At 38.5% G+C, this 20034-nt stretch overlaps 1 protein-coding gene across 1 annotated transcript; it reads right to left on the bottom strand.

The window, feature by feature from the left end:
• Positions 1-1530: 1530 nt before the first annotated feature.
• Positions 1531-7065, bottom strand: LOC311294948 (uncharacterized protein). Its single transcript, XM_084416067.1, has 7 exons — positions 6951-7065; positions 3338-5315; positions 3094-3257; positions 2701-2921; positions 2392-2521; positions 2068-2168; positions 1531-1979 (listed from the first exon to the last, which is right to left on the bottom strand). The coding sequence occupies exons 2-7, from the start codon at positions 5289-5291 to the stop codon at positions 1841-1843; spliced, it is 2709 nt and encodes a 902-aa protein (XP_084272193.1). The 5' UTR covers positions 5292-5315; positions 6951-7065; the 3' UTR covers positions 1531-1840.
• Between the last annotated feature and the right edge of the window lie 12969 nt (positions 7066-20034).

Raw genomic sequence — 20034 nt, 5'->3', positions numbered from 1 at the left:
CATCAATTAATATAGCCTTTAAATATTTTGCTGGTCATCACTGCATCCGATTTTAAAGAGGCAAATGTGCTCTGTTTGTGATGCGTTAAGGAAATAGTAAAGTCACTTTGTGTCTTAACACACATTCATTCTTTAAAGTTTAAAACAAACAAAACTTGATTAAAAACAAGAAACAATACTCGAGTAGCCTGTAACAACGACAAATAAAAAGAATACTTACGCACAATAGTTTCGTACTTTTTGAGTGTAATGGCGTTACAAACACTCTTCAGATTTGCGTGGAAATGAAACTATACGCACTTCCTCGTTCTCACACCTGAAAGAACATGTAATTTATTACAGGATCACCTGAACAAAACAATGTGTTCGACAATTTGTTGAATTCACCATACTGTACATTTAAAATATAAAAAGTAAAGAGTAAAAACTATATCTTATTTAGGGGTTCACAGAATTGCGTAGACCACATGTTCTGCATTAGTTTAACAATAACAAAAGGATTAGAAAATATATGTTAAAATAATATAACAATGGGATAGATAACTGCTCCCCTGCTCCGTGCTGCAGTCCTGTGTGTTGAGTTAGCTGTTATCATCGAAGCTTTGCCTTTTACGGTTGCTCAAACCACACTTGTCCAAAGTTCTCCTTAAGCAAAGTTTAAAATAAGTAAGAGTCAAACCAGTTTTATCTGCAACACTGAAGAGACAATTGTAGGATTTTTCAAAGATGGGTTAGACCTACACTTCATTTCAGTCCACTTTACACATTCTACTAAATATAAGTAACTTTGCATGTCAACTAACTCTCATTAATTTCCAACTACATGTCAGCTAACTCTTATTAGAGTATTAGTAGACTGTTAGATTAGGGTTAGGGTTAGGAGAATAAGTTGACATGTATTTGAAATGTTACTTATAGTAAGTAGTGTTTGTTGGGGAGCATCAAAATAAAAAGTTAGCAGAAATTAAGCAGACAAACTTCTAATACTCTAATGACTGATAGCTGATGTAGTTGCAAAGTTTCTTATAGTTAGTAGTGTCTAAAGTAAACTATCGAAAGGCTTACCGAAAGATAAAATGAAGAAAATGAAAAAATGGACAGAACGACATTAATATTCCTATGTTATATATTTACAGTATGATTAGAAAAGGACAAAGTTTGAGTTGGTTAGTGGGAAGTTTCACATTGATAAACTGATAACTGACTGCTGCAATTCATGGTGGGTTGTTTGATTAAAGTTTTTTAATAGGTAATTTTCATTGCCATTAAAATAACTGAACATAAACATACAAGCTTGATAAAAATGATAATTTTGGAAGAAAATTTCAGATGGCACTTAGAGGCTTTTGCATCTGAAGTCTTCATATATACAGTATATATATATATATATATATATATATATATACTGTATATATGAAGACTTATATATATAAAGTTACTTATATATATATATATGTGTGTGTGTGTGTGTGTATTGATATATATATATATATATATATATATATATATATATATATATATATATATATATATATATATATATTATTGTTATTATTATTATTATTTTTTTTTGTCAAATTCAATTTAAAACTTTTGAAAGTTTTAGGGTTTGCTGTGCCAGCCGAGGAATTGCCATTGAGGTTCACTCAACCATTCTGTGTAGATGTGCACTGGGTTACTGTGTGTAACAGATATTTACATATTTTCCGCAAGAATAAAGGAAGAACTGAAATTACCCTGTTTAAAAATGTACTACTGACATTTTTTATCAGTCAGTGTTTTTCAGATGTCAGGGCCTCATTTCAATTCAAAATCAATGTACATTTAAAAATAACAACAATCAAATCTGTGGAACTGAGCTGAAGAACTTTTTCAGACTCGCCCTGGAGTTCCATCCTCTCTCCTTTGCAAACCTGAACACACTCCCAAAGAGATCAGGGAATGAATCCATCAGGTTGATGCTCTCTGCGTCTTCTGGACTATGTAGAGAAAAGAGACACCAAAAAACATGGTCTGACACACAAAAACACTAAATTATTTAACAAATGTGTGTCACATGTAACTCACTAATGCTCGTGAAGGTTGCGTATAAAACGCAGCAGGCCCAGTGTGTTCTCAGGATAGCCTTTCTTCTTACCATCCAGTTTCTGGACAATCTCAGGCGGCAACTGACAAAAGAAATATTTACTTTATTACTTTTGCTTTACTTTATTTTAAGTAAAGCAGGCCATGAACTACATACAAATGATTTGTAACAAGGAAAATCTTGAAGACATGAAATCAGATTCTTTAAGTTGTTACTATTTTCATTTATTTAATTATATTTAAAATGTTTATATTTACATATGTATATAAGTATGTTTGAATATGTCTGCACAGAGTTAGACTCACTTTAGTTTTCCATTCAGAAAAGTTTTTCCCCTCAGTGTATTCTTCAATGGCATGAAGGAGCTCCTCATCAACATTACGACAGTTTTCGGTCTCATTCTGGTTCCCCACTTTTTTCAAATACTCCACTCTCCTGACAGGATTTCAAAAACAGCACAATCTCTTCAGATGATAAAAAAAGTATCTACAGTGGATGAAATTTCCTCTTCATTTAATATAAAATCATATTAAGCAAGTACTATAAGTAGTACTGAACCTTTCTGGCTTTTTTAGACTGATAAATGTCATTGCCAAATCCATGTAATTTTCTACCTTTCATCAGTCCAGAAGAAGGGGTGTGCAAGGGTTTGCTCCACTGTTGGTCTCTCCTCTGGAGTTTCATTGATCATCCACTCGACGAGATCTTTCGCTACATCATCATCCAGATGTTCCAGTGAGTATCTTCCTTGTAGAATGTTGACTTCACAAAATGGACCTTTACCAAACGGATGGTGTCCTCTAGAGAGAATGTAGTACACTAACATCCCAGCAACCTTCAAACAAGTTACAGTGTTAAGTTTAGAATTTATCAAGTACAATTTAAATTAATTGTATTTATAATTGTGTATTTAAGTCAATAATTGAATTTCTAATAATATATTTTTAATTATTTAATTTAGTTCTATTAAAAACAATATTGTTGACTTAAAAGAAAGGAGAGACTACCTGAATGTCAGAGCTCCTCTTGTACCCAATGTTGACCTCCTCATCTAGGGTCTCCTTTGCCTTCCAGCATCTAGTTCCAGCAATGCCTGTTCGTAAAGTTGTTTGGCTTAGGTTCAATCGACGACTAATGCCAAAATCAGCCAATCTAGCTTTTCCATTTATGTCTATTACAAAAAAAAAAAATTCAAATTAATGGAAGAAGAAAAAAATCTGATCATTTTAATTAATCAGGTTTAACTCCTACCAATCAGAACATTCTGGGGTTTGATGTCTCGATGAAGCACTTTGGTTTTCGGTTGGTGTAAAACCTGTAAGCTGCAGAGAACTTCCTTCACCAGCTTCTTCTGAACTAAACTTCTCTCAGTGTTTTCATCTGGTAAATGATCTTGGATATATTCCTCCAGTGTGTACTCACAAAGCTGAAGAGCAAGATATCCAAAATGCTCATCTTCTGTAAAGTCCACATATCGCACAATGGAGGGACTATCAAGCTGTGGAAGTCGTAGAAATTCCTCCTCATTTTTGAGGACTTGGTAATTAAACTTAGTCATTCGTTTCACAGCCACTTCTGTGCCGTCATCCCTCAGTCCAAGGAAAACTTCTGTTCCATTACTTCCCCTAGCAATCAGAAATTCATCACTAGGAACAAGAGTAAGGTTTCTCAGCCTATTTTTATTGCTAATATCCATGTTAGCTAGTTTCTTAAGCTTAGGCCTCCAACGATGGCTGGTCTGTACCCACCTTTTTGAGATATTTGAGCTCTTGGCAGGCGGTGTGAATGACTCCACACTTGAGTTTGATTCCTCAATGGATTTCACGACAGTGTCTAGATACGGTTCCTCTTTATCTTGCAGCTCACCTTCTTGTGATCCCACTTCTTGCTGGATTTTTTTCTTCTTTTTCTTCTTCTTTTTCTTCTTTCTGCTTGTTGATAGAGCATCAGTCTCCTCACATAAACTATCCACTGCACTTGAGCCTGCTGGATGTCTCAGTGATTCATCCAACTTTTGCAGCTTTTTTTTCCTAACTTCATCAATCAATGTCTCTGCTTTTATAAGCATCATCTCTGGGATGGAAGACAATCCACACAATGCAACAAGTTCTGGAGCAAAGTCATTTATAATGGCTAACACTAGATAGGTCCAAAGTCTAATTTGACATGAATAATCAGAATGTGTGAGAGGCAATAGACTTTTGCATAACTTCTCATAGACAGAAATGTTTGTACTCAGTATCTGTTTAGACGCCTTCTCCATCATGACAATGAGTATATTAAGTATCATATCAATTACGTTTTTTATTTGTGCATTTTCATAGCGCTGAAGACTGATTGTTAGAATTGGCACAAGCCCACTGAATACCTGAGACGAGATGCTTTCACTGACACACACAGCAATATTTAAGCAGTTCAGTACAATCGGAAAGTTTTCCTGAGGGATTCTTGGGAAGCGCCTGATGAGTCCCTTAATGTATCTGTCTGCACTCTTTGTGTCTTTTAACCACTGGATGGCACTTTCCTTTGCATCAAGACCAAATAAACGATAGTAGAGCTCAAAATAAATCAAAGCAACAAAAGGATCCTCTTCAAAGAAATGTTCCTTAAAGTCTCTGTAAATTTCTGTCTGGGTTTTTGTTTTTAAAGCAAAAGAGAAAGATATATGTACTTTGTCAGACACTTCACCCTGTGAATATAGTTGACAGATCATTTTCTCCACCTTTTTATCAAGTTCTGGATCCACCCCATAGTTTCTTCCAGGTGAAGCTCCAGCCTTTATAAGTGCTTTCACAATGTCTTCACGGTCATGATAAACAGCGTACTGCAATGGAGTAAAAATGTGTAATCCATGTCCATCTGGGTTTGCTTTTGCTGCAAGTAATCTTTCCACAATACTCAATGGCACTCCATTTAAAGAAGAATAATGTAGAGGTGTTTGTCCATATGTTGAGGGTTTGTTAGGATCAGCCGACTCTTCAAGAAGATACGAGTAGATTTCTTCATTTCTGCATATAACTGCTGCTGTCAATGGTGTAACATCATCATCCCAGTCCTCAGAAGAGTACAAACCATTAATATCTCTACCTTTTAACAATTTCCGAAGTCTCTCTGCCCTGTTGTCTATGATACATTTTATTATGGGGTCTGTTTTTCTAGGTACTGCTGGAACTGGAACCGAAACTACCTGGGGCTGGAATGCCATGGATCTTCAAATACTCATTCAAATCTGTCAAAAGATGTTAAACACTTGAAATTCAGGCACTGAGAAGCATTATTACTTATTTTCTTATTTCTTTGCAGTGATTATCACAGTGTTAATCTTTACATAGTTTTTTAGTCCGTTTTTGTGTTTAGATAATCTCAGTAAATTTTACTCTGATTGTCAATGAAAAAAAAAATGTGATTAAATCATTTGATCATTAAACATTTTGAAAATGTATTAACATTTACAAAAAAACACACACATTCCAACTAAAGATTCATAAACATGAATCTGTGCTTGTGAAAACCTGAGCTCCTTAAATAATAGCAGGAGTACACTGAAGAATTAGTTTCGGCAGCAGCTATTTCCAATAAGTGAAAATAGCTGTATTTTCTTAGTGATATGCTTACACTAAGAGAATATTATATATATATATATATATATATATATATATATATATATATATATATATATATATATACTATGTAAATATAGCAGTATTTTCTTTGCAATAGGTGTAAATAGTAGTTAAATATTTGCACCACAGTATGTTAGTACATAATAAAACAGTATGCAATAATAACACATTGAGTGTAAATTATATATTTATTAAATAAATGATGCCTTGTTGGGACAATAAATCCCTCACTACACATACCCCCCTAACCCTACCCACTAAACACTTTATTGTTAAATAACAAGACACTTTAATTCCACTTTTTTATTGAAAATAAATGCCTTTCCAATCTGATATGCGTTGGGAAAAGGAAGAAGGAGTTCGGCAAAAGGCGGATTCGAACTCGGGTCGATCGTGTTAAAGGTATCAACTGCGCACCTTACTCCCTACGCCACTGCGGCTGATAACATAATACTTGTCAAAATGAGACATTGTTGGTTGGAGTCAGTGTAAATAGTTTCTACCAACAACGTAACGTAAATAGACACTCCAATTACTTTTTCTTTTCTTTTACTGGTGTTTAAATGTGCTTGCTTTAAGAACATTATCAATGTTTCATGTTTTAGTCTGATTAGGATATTGCACTTTGTGTAGCCACTAGAGAAATGCAATATATTTAAAACTGTAACGTATACACATAGCCTACTCTGTCTGTGCATTCCCTCCCAGTCTTCACTGTTTAGTTACAACTTTGTCTCTAATAATATAAATAGCCTATTAAAAAATATAGGCCTAGGCCAGCAGCCTAAAACTTTGCATGTTTTCATGAAAATGAAACTCGGGGATGGGCGGACCGATCTCGAAGAATCGATAGGCTACTTTCGGTGTTGGGTCCTCACTTATAACGAAAGATCACTTAAATGATATATTCATTTGTTACATTATTATAGTACTTTGAACAATGCCTCCTGCACGTCTGAACACACCTGCTGCACATGCAGTCGACAACAGCGCGCTATTCACATAGAAATAGTAGGCTTGGGCTATCTGAAATTGTTTTACATTGAATAGCCACGAATGGAAATGTAACATTTAATATAACTGTTTTTTGTGATGTTTGTTATAAGTTCAAATTAAAAGTTGCTAAAAGATAGGCAATGATCTGTGATTGCTAATAGCCTACATCCTTAAGTCTGTCTAATTAAATGTTAAAATTACGGCTTTCAAATATAATCTTACTTAAATGGTTATAATTAGCCTACCTGTGTTATATTCCCAGAAATCGCAAAAAACTGAAATTCAAATCAAAAGAGATTTGCCTACTATAGTTAGGTTATCGTTGACGCCTGGATAGTCTACATCAAAATGCGGCTTCCTGGTTCTTACCATAGACTGTAAAAAAATAGGTTCTTACACACTGTGCGTCATCCAGCGCGCGAAAGGGTTATGTAAGTAACCAATGAAATGTTTGGCAGCTTCCTGTATAGGCTAATACACTGTCGATCATGCTACATTATGCTAGAATAATATGAATTATAAAAAACATCCTAAAATGATGTGATAATATAAGAATTCTATTTGCTTTGTATATATTTGTATGTAATATTTTAAGTTTGTTTTTTATATATTTTTTTATTAGATCAGATAACATCTGTATTCTAAAAAGCGACTTGAAATAATTTAGTCAGATAAATATCTTCACTAAGTTTATTTTTATATATATATATTTCAAATATTGTAAAATATGAGGGAAGAACAAAACACCATTTTCCTCATATTTTGATGGTTTAAGCAAACTTGTAGGGTCATTAAAAAATTAAAAATAAAAACTCCGCACATCACTTTTAGCCACTACTGTATTTGATGTGGTCAGTGCCACAATAGTGCTATTGAGACCCTGCTTACAGTGGACTGATGAGCTCAAGTCATCACCGGTGCACTGCTGCTTTTTTCCAGTCAGCAACAATGTAATTATTACTACTTTCCTTTAATTTCATTGCTATAAAATTTCTTAAAAGTCAGTTCAAAAAAGGATCCCTTGATGATCAAACTTTTATTGTTTGATCAACTCCGTCATCATTTACTGTAACTCCAATACATCATATTTTCATTGAAAAGTGCGTGGCCTCCTCCTCTCTGTGGCCATCTTGTTACTCCTAACTAGGTTAGGAGACCTCTTCAGCTCTCTTAAGTAATTTAGAAGCTGAGACCTAGTCTTGACACTTAGGAACCTTTATGAATCACACTTATTTTTAAGTCTAGGAATAAAAGTAAAGTGACGTCATTCTTAGAATTTTGAGAGACTTAAGACTAAAATTTTACTCTGAGTGGCTTTATACATACGGCCCCAGATCTCCAGTGGAACTACAACAGACATTTAAATAGAGCATAATGGCTCTTACAGATGGCATTAAAGGGCACCTATTATGCAAAATCCACTTTTACATGGTTGTTTGAACATAAATGTGTCTTGGCAGTGTGTTTACACAACCACCCTATAATGATAAAAATACATCCAGGGCTTTTTTTATAAATTAGTAGATTTGTTTTATTCAGGGGCCGTATTCACAAAGCATTTTATCTTACCACTAGGAGTACTCCTAAATCGCACTAAAAGATTTTAGCTAGGAGTTTTCTCTTAAAAGTTATTCACAACGCCTTTCAGACCTACTCTTAGTAAAGAAAAATGACAACTCCTAAACTAAGAGTGAGTCTTTGTTGCTATGGATGACGTCATTACTCATGCACGAGCTTGACTGAAGTGACCACCTTGATTGGCTGATGACTGTAACGCGGGAATGATTCCAAACCCCTCCCCTACGATGATGATTGACAGGTGACAGGTCTGAGAATGCGTGCGCTACACAAGTAGTGCGAAGGACGAAGATGATGAATAACTGAATAAATAGCCTAAATTAATAAAGAGTAAGGAAAAACAAATAGCCTAGTAGCCTAATGAAACATATGGATTGATGCAATATCTTTGCAACGTTATTGAATTAATCTGTCACTATATGCCTCTGCCTACGTTTGCAAAGAGAAGAACATTTTAATTTGATTCACAATCAAACGTTACAATTAGTTTACATGCAATGAATGAGTAGCCTAGTTTTGGTTGTTGTTGGTGGCGTTATTGCATCCCTAGTTATGCCTACAATGCAAAATTGTTCCCTCGCGATTGGAAGCTCCTGTAGCCGCCGCGCACGCATTTCAAAACATCGCAACGTGAAATGCCACAAAAAGCGGTTTGTGATTAGGTCTTAGTGAGTTAGGAGTCCTCTCGACTTCTTTTAAGCTGTCCCAGGCTTAGGTGCTACTTTTAGGGCTAAAATGCTTTGTGAATTACTCTTAGTCAAAAAAATTAGGAGTCCTAAAGTTACGAGTGACACGCCCATTATTTTTAGGAGTTGCTCCTAAATTCGCCAGTTAGGAGCTACTTTTAGCCTTAAAATTCTTTGTGAATACGGCCCCTGATGCCTTATGTTTGCACAAATCATTTTACACCAGACTACTTTTGTGAACTATAGGATCCAACAACAAAGCAGCCTTTGCTAAAAAGTTGTTACTTGAGGATCTATCTGCACCAACTGTTCGTGAACCAGCTTACAGTCTTCGGAACGATAGGCCTAACTGATCACGGCAGAAGGGTCATTCTATGGAAATGTCCATTTTTCTGTCCCTAGCCTATACAGAAATATTACACTTAAAAAACACTTTAGGGTTACAATTTCTTTACATTTTAAAATAAAACAAAATGTTATTTGAACAATTACACCTTCTTGAGCCATCAATGTGGCAATATTTGATTGTTTATTAATTATATAGAATTCCAAGCACCACAGAAGTGCTCATCCCCACAGTCATGTACAGAGGAAAAATGTTTTATTTTGAGGTCCATAACAGATTTTTTCACAATTTAAAATACAATAATGTATACATAACTATCAAATATATTCTGTAAATGATATGCAGAATAAATATTATACAATTTATAATGAAAGTAGTGGTCCCCTGAGTTGTGTCACTGGTGTTATCGTTAAACAAATATCTCTTATTTTGAAATAAAAATCACACTGATGACCTCACACTTCCTTCTTCCAATTTCCTGAATATCTATGAAGAAAAGTACTTTATTGTTAGGGAATTGTAAAAATCTAGAATACAAATGGATTAAACTACTTAATTTAGTTAGTATACCATGAATGACAACATGTGGTTTGATAACTTGCAGCAGCCATTTTGTAAAATTAATTTTTCATGAAAATTGTCACTGGTTACTGTCACTGGTGTAACACCAGTGACTCCCATTTATAGATTATTCAAAGCTATTCGTTTACATTATATGCCAAATGTAACAATTTAGTCTCATCTACTTAATTATAGTTGAAGAATAATTATATTTGGTCTTATGCATGCCATTGGTGATTCATTGTGTCATTGGTCGTGTGTTACTGTCTTTTTTTTCTGTCACATTAAATACAATGATGATAATTTTACATCCATTTAATTCTGCTACACTCAAAAGTTAAGATTTAAGGGATTGCATCATTACTTGATTTTAACTGGTTTTCAAATATTTTCATTTTTATAGCAAATACATAGTGCAGATGAACTAACCTCATTCAAGCACACTTTTAACAAACCTGATTAAAATAAATAAAACAATCTTCTTAATCTTAAACAATAATCTTTCGGTAACTCTGTCTACATGTGCTGAAAAAAAAAAAAAATAGAAATAATATTTCATAAAAACCTTTAATATTGTCAAAGAAGTAAGGTAACACCAGTGACAAAAAAATGGTACATGCGGTATTTAAATAAATGCACAAAAAATATAAAAAATCATTAAGCTGTCATTTATGCATATTCATAAAGTCAAAGGGTAATCTAATAATGTGGTGTAAGTTTAAATGTTAGAAAAAGAAATAAATTTTAAGACATCTTGCCCTACCAAAATTGGACGTTTCTGTAGAATGACCCAGAAATGAAAGTTAGAGCGCACACACAACAGAGTTGTTTTACGGATATAAAGTTTACCAGTCCCCCTGAAAAGGTCTGTATGTTTACTGTTAGAATTCGCTGTGTATGTTGATGATAAAACAAGGGGGAGAGAGTTTATGGATAAGACTTTAATGCGCACTTGTTGTACCACCACTTGTACACCAGATTCGGGTAATGAACCTAATTTAACTTTATGATCCATTTCAAAGTAAAGCACTGGTAAGCAAAGCCTCTTTTTGCCATCACTAAACAATTAGACCACACATATTTTACAGACCACATATATTTTACTTAATCATTTATTAAAAATCCAGTATATGTTACAATATTTATAATATCTGTTTTATCCTGTTAACCTCTTGAAGCTCTGACGTCATTGACCAGAAGAACAGCTGCAGCCGCAGCAGCCACGCCCATCAGCGCAGTGACGACCAATCGCAGCACAGCTTCAACTGAATCACAACAGGGGCCTCTGAAAAAATCAAATGAAACAAATGATAATAGTAGTATAGGTATGTCACTTTATAGGCCAACTACACTGGTTCCCTCTACAAAATTATCGCAAAAAAAAAAAAAGAAGCTCTGTGATCAACAAAAGTTTATGATAGCCTATACTTGCATGTTTTATCCATCAAGATGTTATCAAAGGTGAGTACAACTTTTAAAATTTTGAAGCCTGCAGTCCCCAGAAGGAAAAAGCTAATGGTAACCTAAACCAGGGGTCACCAAACTTTTTTCTCTGGGGGCCACATTATCGTTCCTGACTGTGATGGGGGGCCGGGTCAGCTATATAACATAGAATTGTATGGCCCAGACCAAAATGACCACCAGCAGGCCTCATTGTGTAGTAGAGATTACTAGCCTGGCACAGCCATCCCCACTAATATATCCACACTACTATATCAACACTTGATTCCTGGCACATATTTGTTATCTTTACTAGTGGTTTGCAAAAGTTGTAATCGAGTCTTAATACTTTGTTTTAATTAAAGTTATTCTTCACAAATAATCGTTGGTCCACTGTTCTTTGAAAACTCTGCACTCTCTTTTAGGGGTGGAACGGTACACAGAAGTCACGGTTCGGTTCATACCTCGGTTCAGACATCACGGTTCGGTACGAGTTCGGTACAATGGAGGCAAAAGCAAAACAAAAATGCAGAAGACTTGTGCATGTCTTAGGCTGGACCACCAAAAGAAAAATAAATGTCTTAAGCCTTGTATTTTATTTTAAATAAGTTTTATTAATAAAGTAAAGGCATATAGAACCAGTTTATTTGTATTGCACTGACAATAGTTTTATATAATTAGTTCATTAATTCAATTCATAAAAATACCTGATATGTTTGGTAATTGTACCTGAATGAATTGAAAATTAATCTGCTACATTTCAGATTAATTTGTTTTCCTTAAAAATGTAATTAACAGTAACAAACACTTTGCAGTTTGAATGATGTCCTGCATAAACTAAATGACGGAGTATGTTTTTATGTTTCCACTGTTCGATCGCGGCCGCGCCTCACACACACACACACACGCACGCACACGCACAAATATAAGTAAACACTTTACGACTTTTCGATCGCGCCCACACCTCTCTCTCAACATATTCCAGCATAGCAATCTTTACATCGCAGTCTGCTTCAGAGCTAAGGCGGAGCTACAGATTAGGTGTCCCTAAAGAACCCGCGTATCTAACAGTAGTTCCGCATTACATTAATTAAATTGCACGCGAGTTTTATTTATTTTTATACCGTGTATTCTCCGTGTAAATGTATGCACTAAACCGTGACGCCCGTACCATGACGTAATCTGATCAGATATTCCTGCTGTGTGTGGTGTGTTAAGACTGCTCTCGTCTGCTCGGAAGGACGTCGGGACCACTCCTATCTCAAATCGGGGATATCCAACATGTTGGATTTTTTTGGCCCGATTTCTCCTTGTGTGTGGTGTCCCCCGGGGACAAACGAGCACGCAGCCTGTGGACTGTGGCGTGTAGCCAATCAGTAAGCGAGGTGACGAGGCGGCGAGGAAGCACCGGGAAACAAAATCAAAACAGGCGGCGGTAGCTCGCGTTGTCTCCACTTCTCTGATCATCGCCTTTTCTTTTGATAATGTTTTTTTTGGGGGTTAAAAACAAACTACAAACCTGACCTGGGAATGCTCGGGAGTCAAATCGGTTTGTGTGAGATGTGTTGATTTTGCCATGTGGTTGCGCACCACACACTGTACGACCAAAACTATTAGACCCGTGATTTTTTATCGCCGTGTGTGGGGTCTCTCAAGTTTGGAAAATCGGCCAACAATTTTAAAATCGTCCCGTGTGAACCAGGCTTAAGCGCTAGCTGTGTCCCTCCATGTTCTCGTCCTATGTCAGAACTGGATAGGCCTACTGTTTTGTTTGTTTGGGGAAAGAGCATGCTGCCCTTGCGTTTGAGCATGGTGATTGCAAGCACAGTGGAATGTTCACGGTTAAAGTGCTTCGCGTTCGCTTTGTTTATTTCAAAGGGGTAGCTCCCACAATGATTGTGGGGCTCGCGTGTTGATCTGGCTGAGAAGCGAGAGATGGTGCGTCCCTGTCGCTCGCTCTCTCTCCAGATCACAATGTCCTTTTGCTTGACTACCGAAGCGTGCCTCTGCGCTTCTTCGGCTCGGGCAGACGACATTGATTCTCATGTGTTTGCCGCCTCCGAGCGTTTCTCCTGTGATAATAAAAGGAGAACTGCTTGGGGCGATCGCTCGTGCAGTGGCCAGATTATAGGCTACTGATCACAGCAAAAAGATTCCCATAAAACACTCACAGTTTATAAATAAAGATTGTAAATATATAAAAGATATATGTGTCTTGTGTCCTCGACATCGACCCATTCGACTATCACGGGTGCGAAGGCACGCGATTATATGATGCTGCCTCAGAGACACGCTAGTGGGCTATCTCTCCCCTGGGATCACATTATCAGACGCATTTTCAGCGGGTCAGGCTGGTACTGCGCTGCACACCATGGCTATTATAGGCATACCAGGCTGATCCTATGAAAGATTTTAAAACACAGCCTGTCATCCACATTTTTTGCTGGGGGACTCATATTGTATATATGTAATATTTTACATAATTATATATAATATGCATATTGTAGCCTATATAATATAATATTGTCTGGCTGTTCTTTGGCCACATTTAATTCTGAGGAATTAAAGCCGCCTCCGAGTACTCCTCTCGTTATGATAAAGCATGTGAGGGGTTACTTGAGGTGGTGTCTCGTGTAATGGCCAGATTACAGCTAGACTGCCCTCCTTGAGGATCTCCATGACGTTAACTTGTTAATGTGGAAAACCTTATTCTTTGTGCGTCTTTGTGCTCTCAAGGTCAACTTATTAAGAATATCGTGGGTGCATGGGCGTGTGGTTATACGATGATGGACCAGTCCGAAGAGATGCTTGCTTCTCTTCTCTGTGCTCATCGTCATTTGAGTCAGCACTCCCCACCAAGCCGTGTATAATAACATCCATGCTGGTGGTGGTCAGACTGGTGCTGCTCTGCACACTATGGCTCCTACCTGACACCCTCACGAAACCACTGTACATCCTCGCCACATCTGGTGATTCGGGGGGCAGCGGTTCCCAGCGAAATGTTAGATGTTCCATTGATTCCTGCTGTCATCCAGGACACGGAACATCTACGCAACATGGGGGTTGCGTCCAATCTTAGATCTTCAAGGCTTAAACCGTACAGTCAAAGCACTCAAGTTCAAGATGTTAACTGTAAAGACGACCGTGTCGCAAATTCAACATCACATTTGGTTCGTCACGATCGATCTGAAGGACGCATACTTTCATATAGAAATATTGCCACAACACAGGAGGTTCCCAAGGTTTGCTTTTGGGGGCGAAGCTTACCAATATCGGGTCCCTCCATTTGACCTAGCCATGTTACATAGACGATTGGCTGATACTGGCCCAGTCTCAAGAGGTTGCGCTTCGACATCGAGATCGATCCCCGCTCATCTTCTCTCTATGGGGCTGAGATGCAACGCCAATTAGAGCGTTCTCTCTCCCGCCCAGAGAGTAACGTGCTTGGGGGTTAAATGGGACTCTGTCACCATCGGGGAAACAACTGTCTCCCGCTCGTGTCAAGACCAATTTTAAACACCCAAAGCAACATCTGGCTATGTCAGGACATTATATAGGTCTCATGGCAGCTGTGTCCACAGTGATCCCTCTGGGCCTTTTGCACATAAGACTACTTCAGTTGTGGCTCAAAGCAGGGGATTTCATCTATACAATCCCCAAGGGCAAATAAAGGCAAGAGTACTCGCTGAGTGCTTCATGTTGAAGGGGGTGGATTGGAATCCACTGCTGCTTCAATGTATATGTAATGAGTGATTATAATCAAGGTATTAATCAATATTTTTCCTTCTAAATATCAAATGAGAATGACTTCCTGGAGATTTTACTTTGTTATAGAAGTTACCAGTGTGATTACTGAAATGTTCATTTCATGTATTCTTTAATGTCTGTATTTGAAATCTGAATGCAGTAACGGTGCTTGCTTATTTAGCCCAGCTTCCAGAAATAAAATAGAAACTTGTTTTGTTTTTGAGAAAGGTCTTCAACATGTTAAAACATACATGAAGCCAATAATTTAAGGGACCATTTCTTTGTTAAAGCCTTACTTTCCTTTTAGACTAAACAAGTGTAGCTCTTCTTGAAAAAGAACGTATTATCTTCATGTTTTGAGAAGACTCTCCTGTTTATAGTTAGAGCCTGGCCAAATCCAACCTTGGGAAAGCTGTGTGTCGGTGTATGTGTTAGTTTTCTTGGTTAGGTTAAGGAACCACTGGCATTATTGGAAATTGACTGAGTTGTTGTTCTGGACATGTTGGCACCCAGTAACCCAAATCTCCGACCTGGAATGTCATGACGTGCCTAAACTCAGGGTCTGAGTGTCAGCTGCCTAAGCGATGGAGATATGCTTCTGTCTATCTGTATATCTGTGGAAAATTACTATGTTTATCTATTTCTTAGCTAATGAGAATGATTCAACCTGTAAGCAAGGACGTAGCTTAGACCTTGGAAATGGTATAACTGCTGTGATCTTTGTAACTGTAAAACGGGGTGGCATACAAACTCCTGTGTGAGTCTTGAAGCTGACTCCTGTTGATGAAACTGCAAACTATCCTCATTAAAACTTTTCTTCAATTTATTATAATTCTGACTCCGGGTTTTCTTTCAAACATCTGGTCCTTGGGTCCTAAACTGTTACCCCCTAACAATGTCCTTTCTAAAAATCCATGTTTATGGTAAGTCATGCGCTGAATGCTTCATGCACTTTATAAAATCAATGTTTATGGTAAGGGTTACGCGCTGTGGCTTCGTTCCCTTTCTACGTGGTTCAGACCCCGGTTCCTTGCCTTGGGTCCCACTCTAGGTGTGTCTTGCCGTCGCAGAATGCTAACGACAGACGCCTCTCTGATGGGCTGGGGAGCGGTCTTAAGTGGTCGTCCAGCTCAAGGGGAATGGGAGGGTCATCAGCTCGATTGGAACATCAACTGCCTCGAGCTGATGGCTGTATTTCTGGCCCTGAAATACTTTCTACCTCAGTTGAGAGACTGTCATGTCCTAGTGCAGGTGTCACAGCGGCAGTCTCTTACATATATCACCAGGGAGGTCTGCGCTCACGCAATCTGAACAATAGCGAGGCAGATTTTTCTCTGGGTCCAGGACAAGTTCCTGTCACTGTACATTAACAGGGCAGTGTACATCCCAGGGCATCTGAATGTGGGAGCGGATTTACTGTCCAGACAGAAACTACTGATAGGGGAATGGAAACTCCACCCAGAAGTAGTCAAACAGATTTAGACCAGATTTTACGAAGTGGAGGCGGACCTCTTCGCCTCTTATCAGACAGCGCAATGTCCCCTCTACTTCTCTCTGAGTCACCTAGCCCCCCTGGGTCTGGACGCGATGGCGCACACATGGCCCAAAATGCGCCTGTATGCGTTTCCTCCAGTATCTCTGCTCCTGGGAGTTCTAGCCAGAGTTCGCCAAGAAGGGTCTTGCCTCTTACTGATAGCACCATGTTGGCCGAACAGAGTTTGGTTCTCGGAGATAATGTCTCTCTTCGACGGCTCGCAGTGGGCGATTTGCCGGAGAGGAGGGACCATCTGTCTCAGACGGAGGGCACGATATTCCATCCCAGGCCCGACCTGGGGGACACTGGGCTTTCGCCTGATGTCGGTGAGAACATTAGCACAGAGAAGTGCTAGGGCTTCCTCCACTAGAAAGAGTTATGCCAACAAATGGGGTGTTTTTGAAAGGTGGTGTGTTGTACGTAATGCAGATCTGGTCAACTGCCAGATTGCTTCAGTTCTGGACTCCCTGCAGGAAAAGTCGTCGACAGACACATGCCCCTCCACTCTCAGGGTTTATGTGGGCGCTCTTTCGGCTTGGAAGGGGCGCTACTCTGAATACATCCTCTGCTCGCTCGCTTCATTCGTGGGTCCAGACGACTGAGGCCGCCTGTAAGAACCAAGATCCCTTCATGGGACTTCGCTATAGTCCTCAAGGGTCTGGTTGAGACCCCTTTTGAACCTCTAGAGTCAGCGTCTGACAATCTTCTAAACCTTAAGATGTTTTTTTTCTAATGGCAATAACTTCTTTAAAAAGAATCAGGGTTATGCAGGCTCTGTCGATCTCGCCATCCTGCTTAGACTTTGCCCCAGGACTGGTGAAAGTGCTTTTGTATCCAGGCCTACGTCCACCACACTAGCCAGTGGCGTAAGTCAGAGTAACTGTTCGTCTGTTATGGGGGCTGTAACAAAGGGGCGGCCGCCACCAAGCAGGCCATGTCACATTGGGTCAGGGATGCTATTGCTCTTGCCTATGAGGCGCGCGGTCAAGTTTCGCTAATGGGTCTAAGGGTTCACTCCACCAGGGAGGTCGCCTCTTCAAGTGCTCTTGCAAGGGGTGCCTCTTACAACTTGTTTGTGATGCGGCAGGCTGGTTCTCTCCGCACACATTCATAAGATTTTATAGTTTGGATGTTCATGCCACTCCGGGCTCTCATGTCCTTGAGTCAACATCACAAGCTAACGCCGATGACATCATCAACCGAGGCTATATTACCTCCAGGTCAATTCTGTTGACGTGTTTACACACTATATTCACAGCTGGTCACGTTTAAAGACGTTCCCAATGCGCTAAGCAGTGCAGCATCTCATTCCGCTTTTTCAGGGAACAGGGTTATGGTCAAGTAACCCAGAACGTTTTCAACAAGCCGACTTTATCACTTTGTCACAAACTCAAAACAATAATAATAAAAAAAAGCCAAAACGTCTGCAGATATCTCCTATTGTGCTCCACAGAAGAAAACAAATCCAACCAGTCAAGCAAGGACATACCTGATGACAGAAGCTCATTATTAATTTCCGGAATCTTAAGTTATCAGTCACGATAAAATCAACAAATTTAATCAGTGAATATTATTATCAGTGCTGTGGTACCTGCACATGTGTGACAGAGTGTGTTGATGTCCAGATGTGTGGTCTGGTTGCTGATGGGATTGTTCAGCACACAGCTGTAGGTGTTTTTATCCTGATATTCCACCTCCAGAGGTAGAGAGAGACTGATGCTGAGATCACACACACTGATGCTGGACAATACACTGATTCCTGCGTACCAGGAGAGAGTCGCATCACTCACATTCAACACTGATGAACACACCAATGAACAATTTGATGATGATGAAGAACAGTGTGAAGAGTTACTGATGATGACAGGAACAGGCAGACAAGCTGAGAAACATGAGAGAATAAACAAATCTGGATAAATATAATCAACAATCTATATGTTCAATTGTCTTTAGTAAGTGTTTCTGTGATCTCAAATGATAAGATTTCAGTATGTGAAAAATAAAATAAGAATATCTGAAGAACAAGACAAATGATCTCTACTCACCATAGACAGAAACACTGAATGTTTTTGATGATCGTTTCCCTCCCCTTATCTCTATTTTATAATCTCCAGTATGTTCAGTTCTGGTGTTTGTGACGGTCAGAGATCCAGTTTGATCGTCCAGCTTCAGTCTGTCTCTGAATCTCCCATCAGGACCATCAAATGTGGAGAAGATTCCAGCAGTTCTACTGATTTGAGCTATAAGAGACTTTTCAGCTCCATATTTCCACAATATATCTTTATCTTCGTGTATTTCAGTAAGATCTGAGTTTAGAGTAACCGAATCTCCCTCCATCACTGACACTGACTCACCAAACACACCTGGAGAACAAACAGATGAAGGTTTCCGTTTAATATAAATCCTAAAATTAGCTGTAGTTTGTAATCTTTAGATGTGAATTAAAGAACAGAGGCAGAAACACAAATTGTCTCTGCTGATGCAGGAACAGGCCGCTGGAAAACATGAGAGAAATAAGAATCTGATTGGAACAAAGTGTGGTCAATGCTGACACTGACAGTCCTTTTTTTTTTGAGCTGTCACCACACGTTCACCACAGAGGAAGGAGGAGAGCTGGGTGGAGGAGGGACATTTCCACTACAAGTTCAACAAAACTGAAGATCATCTATGTTTGTGCGTGAAGAATGCGTTGTGTACGAGTCGCAGGTGGCAAATGACACCCTAAGAAAAAGTATTGCCATCCTAGAATTATCCTTGTAAAAAAATATAAATTTAAGCAGTGTTTCCTGTACTTTCAGCAGCGGTGCTTCAGTGTGAAAAAGGTTGTGAAAAAATGGCCAGAAATCATACAAAATCGAACACTTCTCTAATATATATTATGAAATAGTATGTTTGAGTACATAGTATTCTATCATATTTTCATATCCCATAAGGCCACAGGAGAGGATTTATGAATGACAGTGAAGCGACGAAACTGTAGATCACATGACACTGACAACATGGTGGATGTAGTTCAGATTACTGTACACTCATGCTATATAGAACATACAATAGTATGTGACAGAGAAAAATAATCAGCTTCATTAAAGGTACACTATAGCTGAGTCCCAAATCAGAGGCTGCATCCTTCGAAGCCCGATTGCGTCACAGTGGTGCGACGACTGTCCCAATTCAAACGCTCCTTCACATGTGGCCTCCAAATGTGTCCTTCGTTTGTGAAGAAAAAGTACATACTTTTGAGTGTGTAGCAGTAGAGTAGACAAGCTTTGGCACCCTGAGGAAGGCAGCAGAGATGTATCTTTAACTTAATTTGATATCCCACAATCCTGTGCTTTCCAATGAGATAAAAAATAAAGATATTGAGGTGAGACTGCTGAATCTATATATACAACTCTTATCATTGATTGCTGAGTGCTCTCCCGGACTTTGTTAATAAA

The sequence above is a fragment of the Rutilus rutilus genome (genome assembly GCF_951802725.1).
Source record: "Rutilus rutilus genome assembly, chromosome: 8".
Classification (NCBI taxonomy): Eukaryota; Metazoa; Chordata; class Actinopteri; order Cypriniformes; family Leuciscidae; genus Rutilus; species Rutilus rutilus.
The sequence above is the reverse complement of the archived record's forward strand: the minus strand, read 5'-3'. Positions and strand labels throughout refer to the sequence as shown.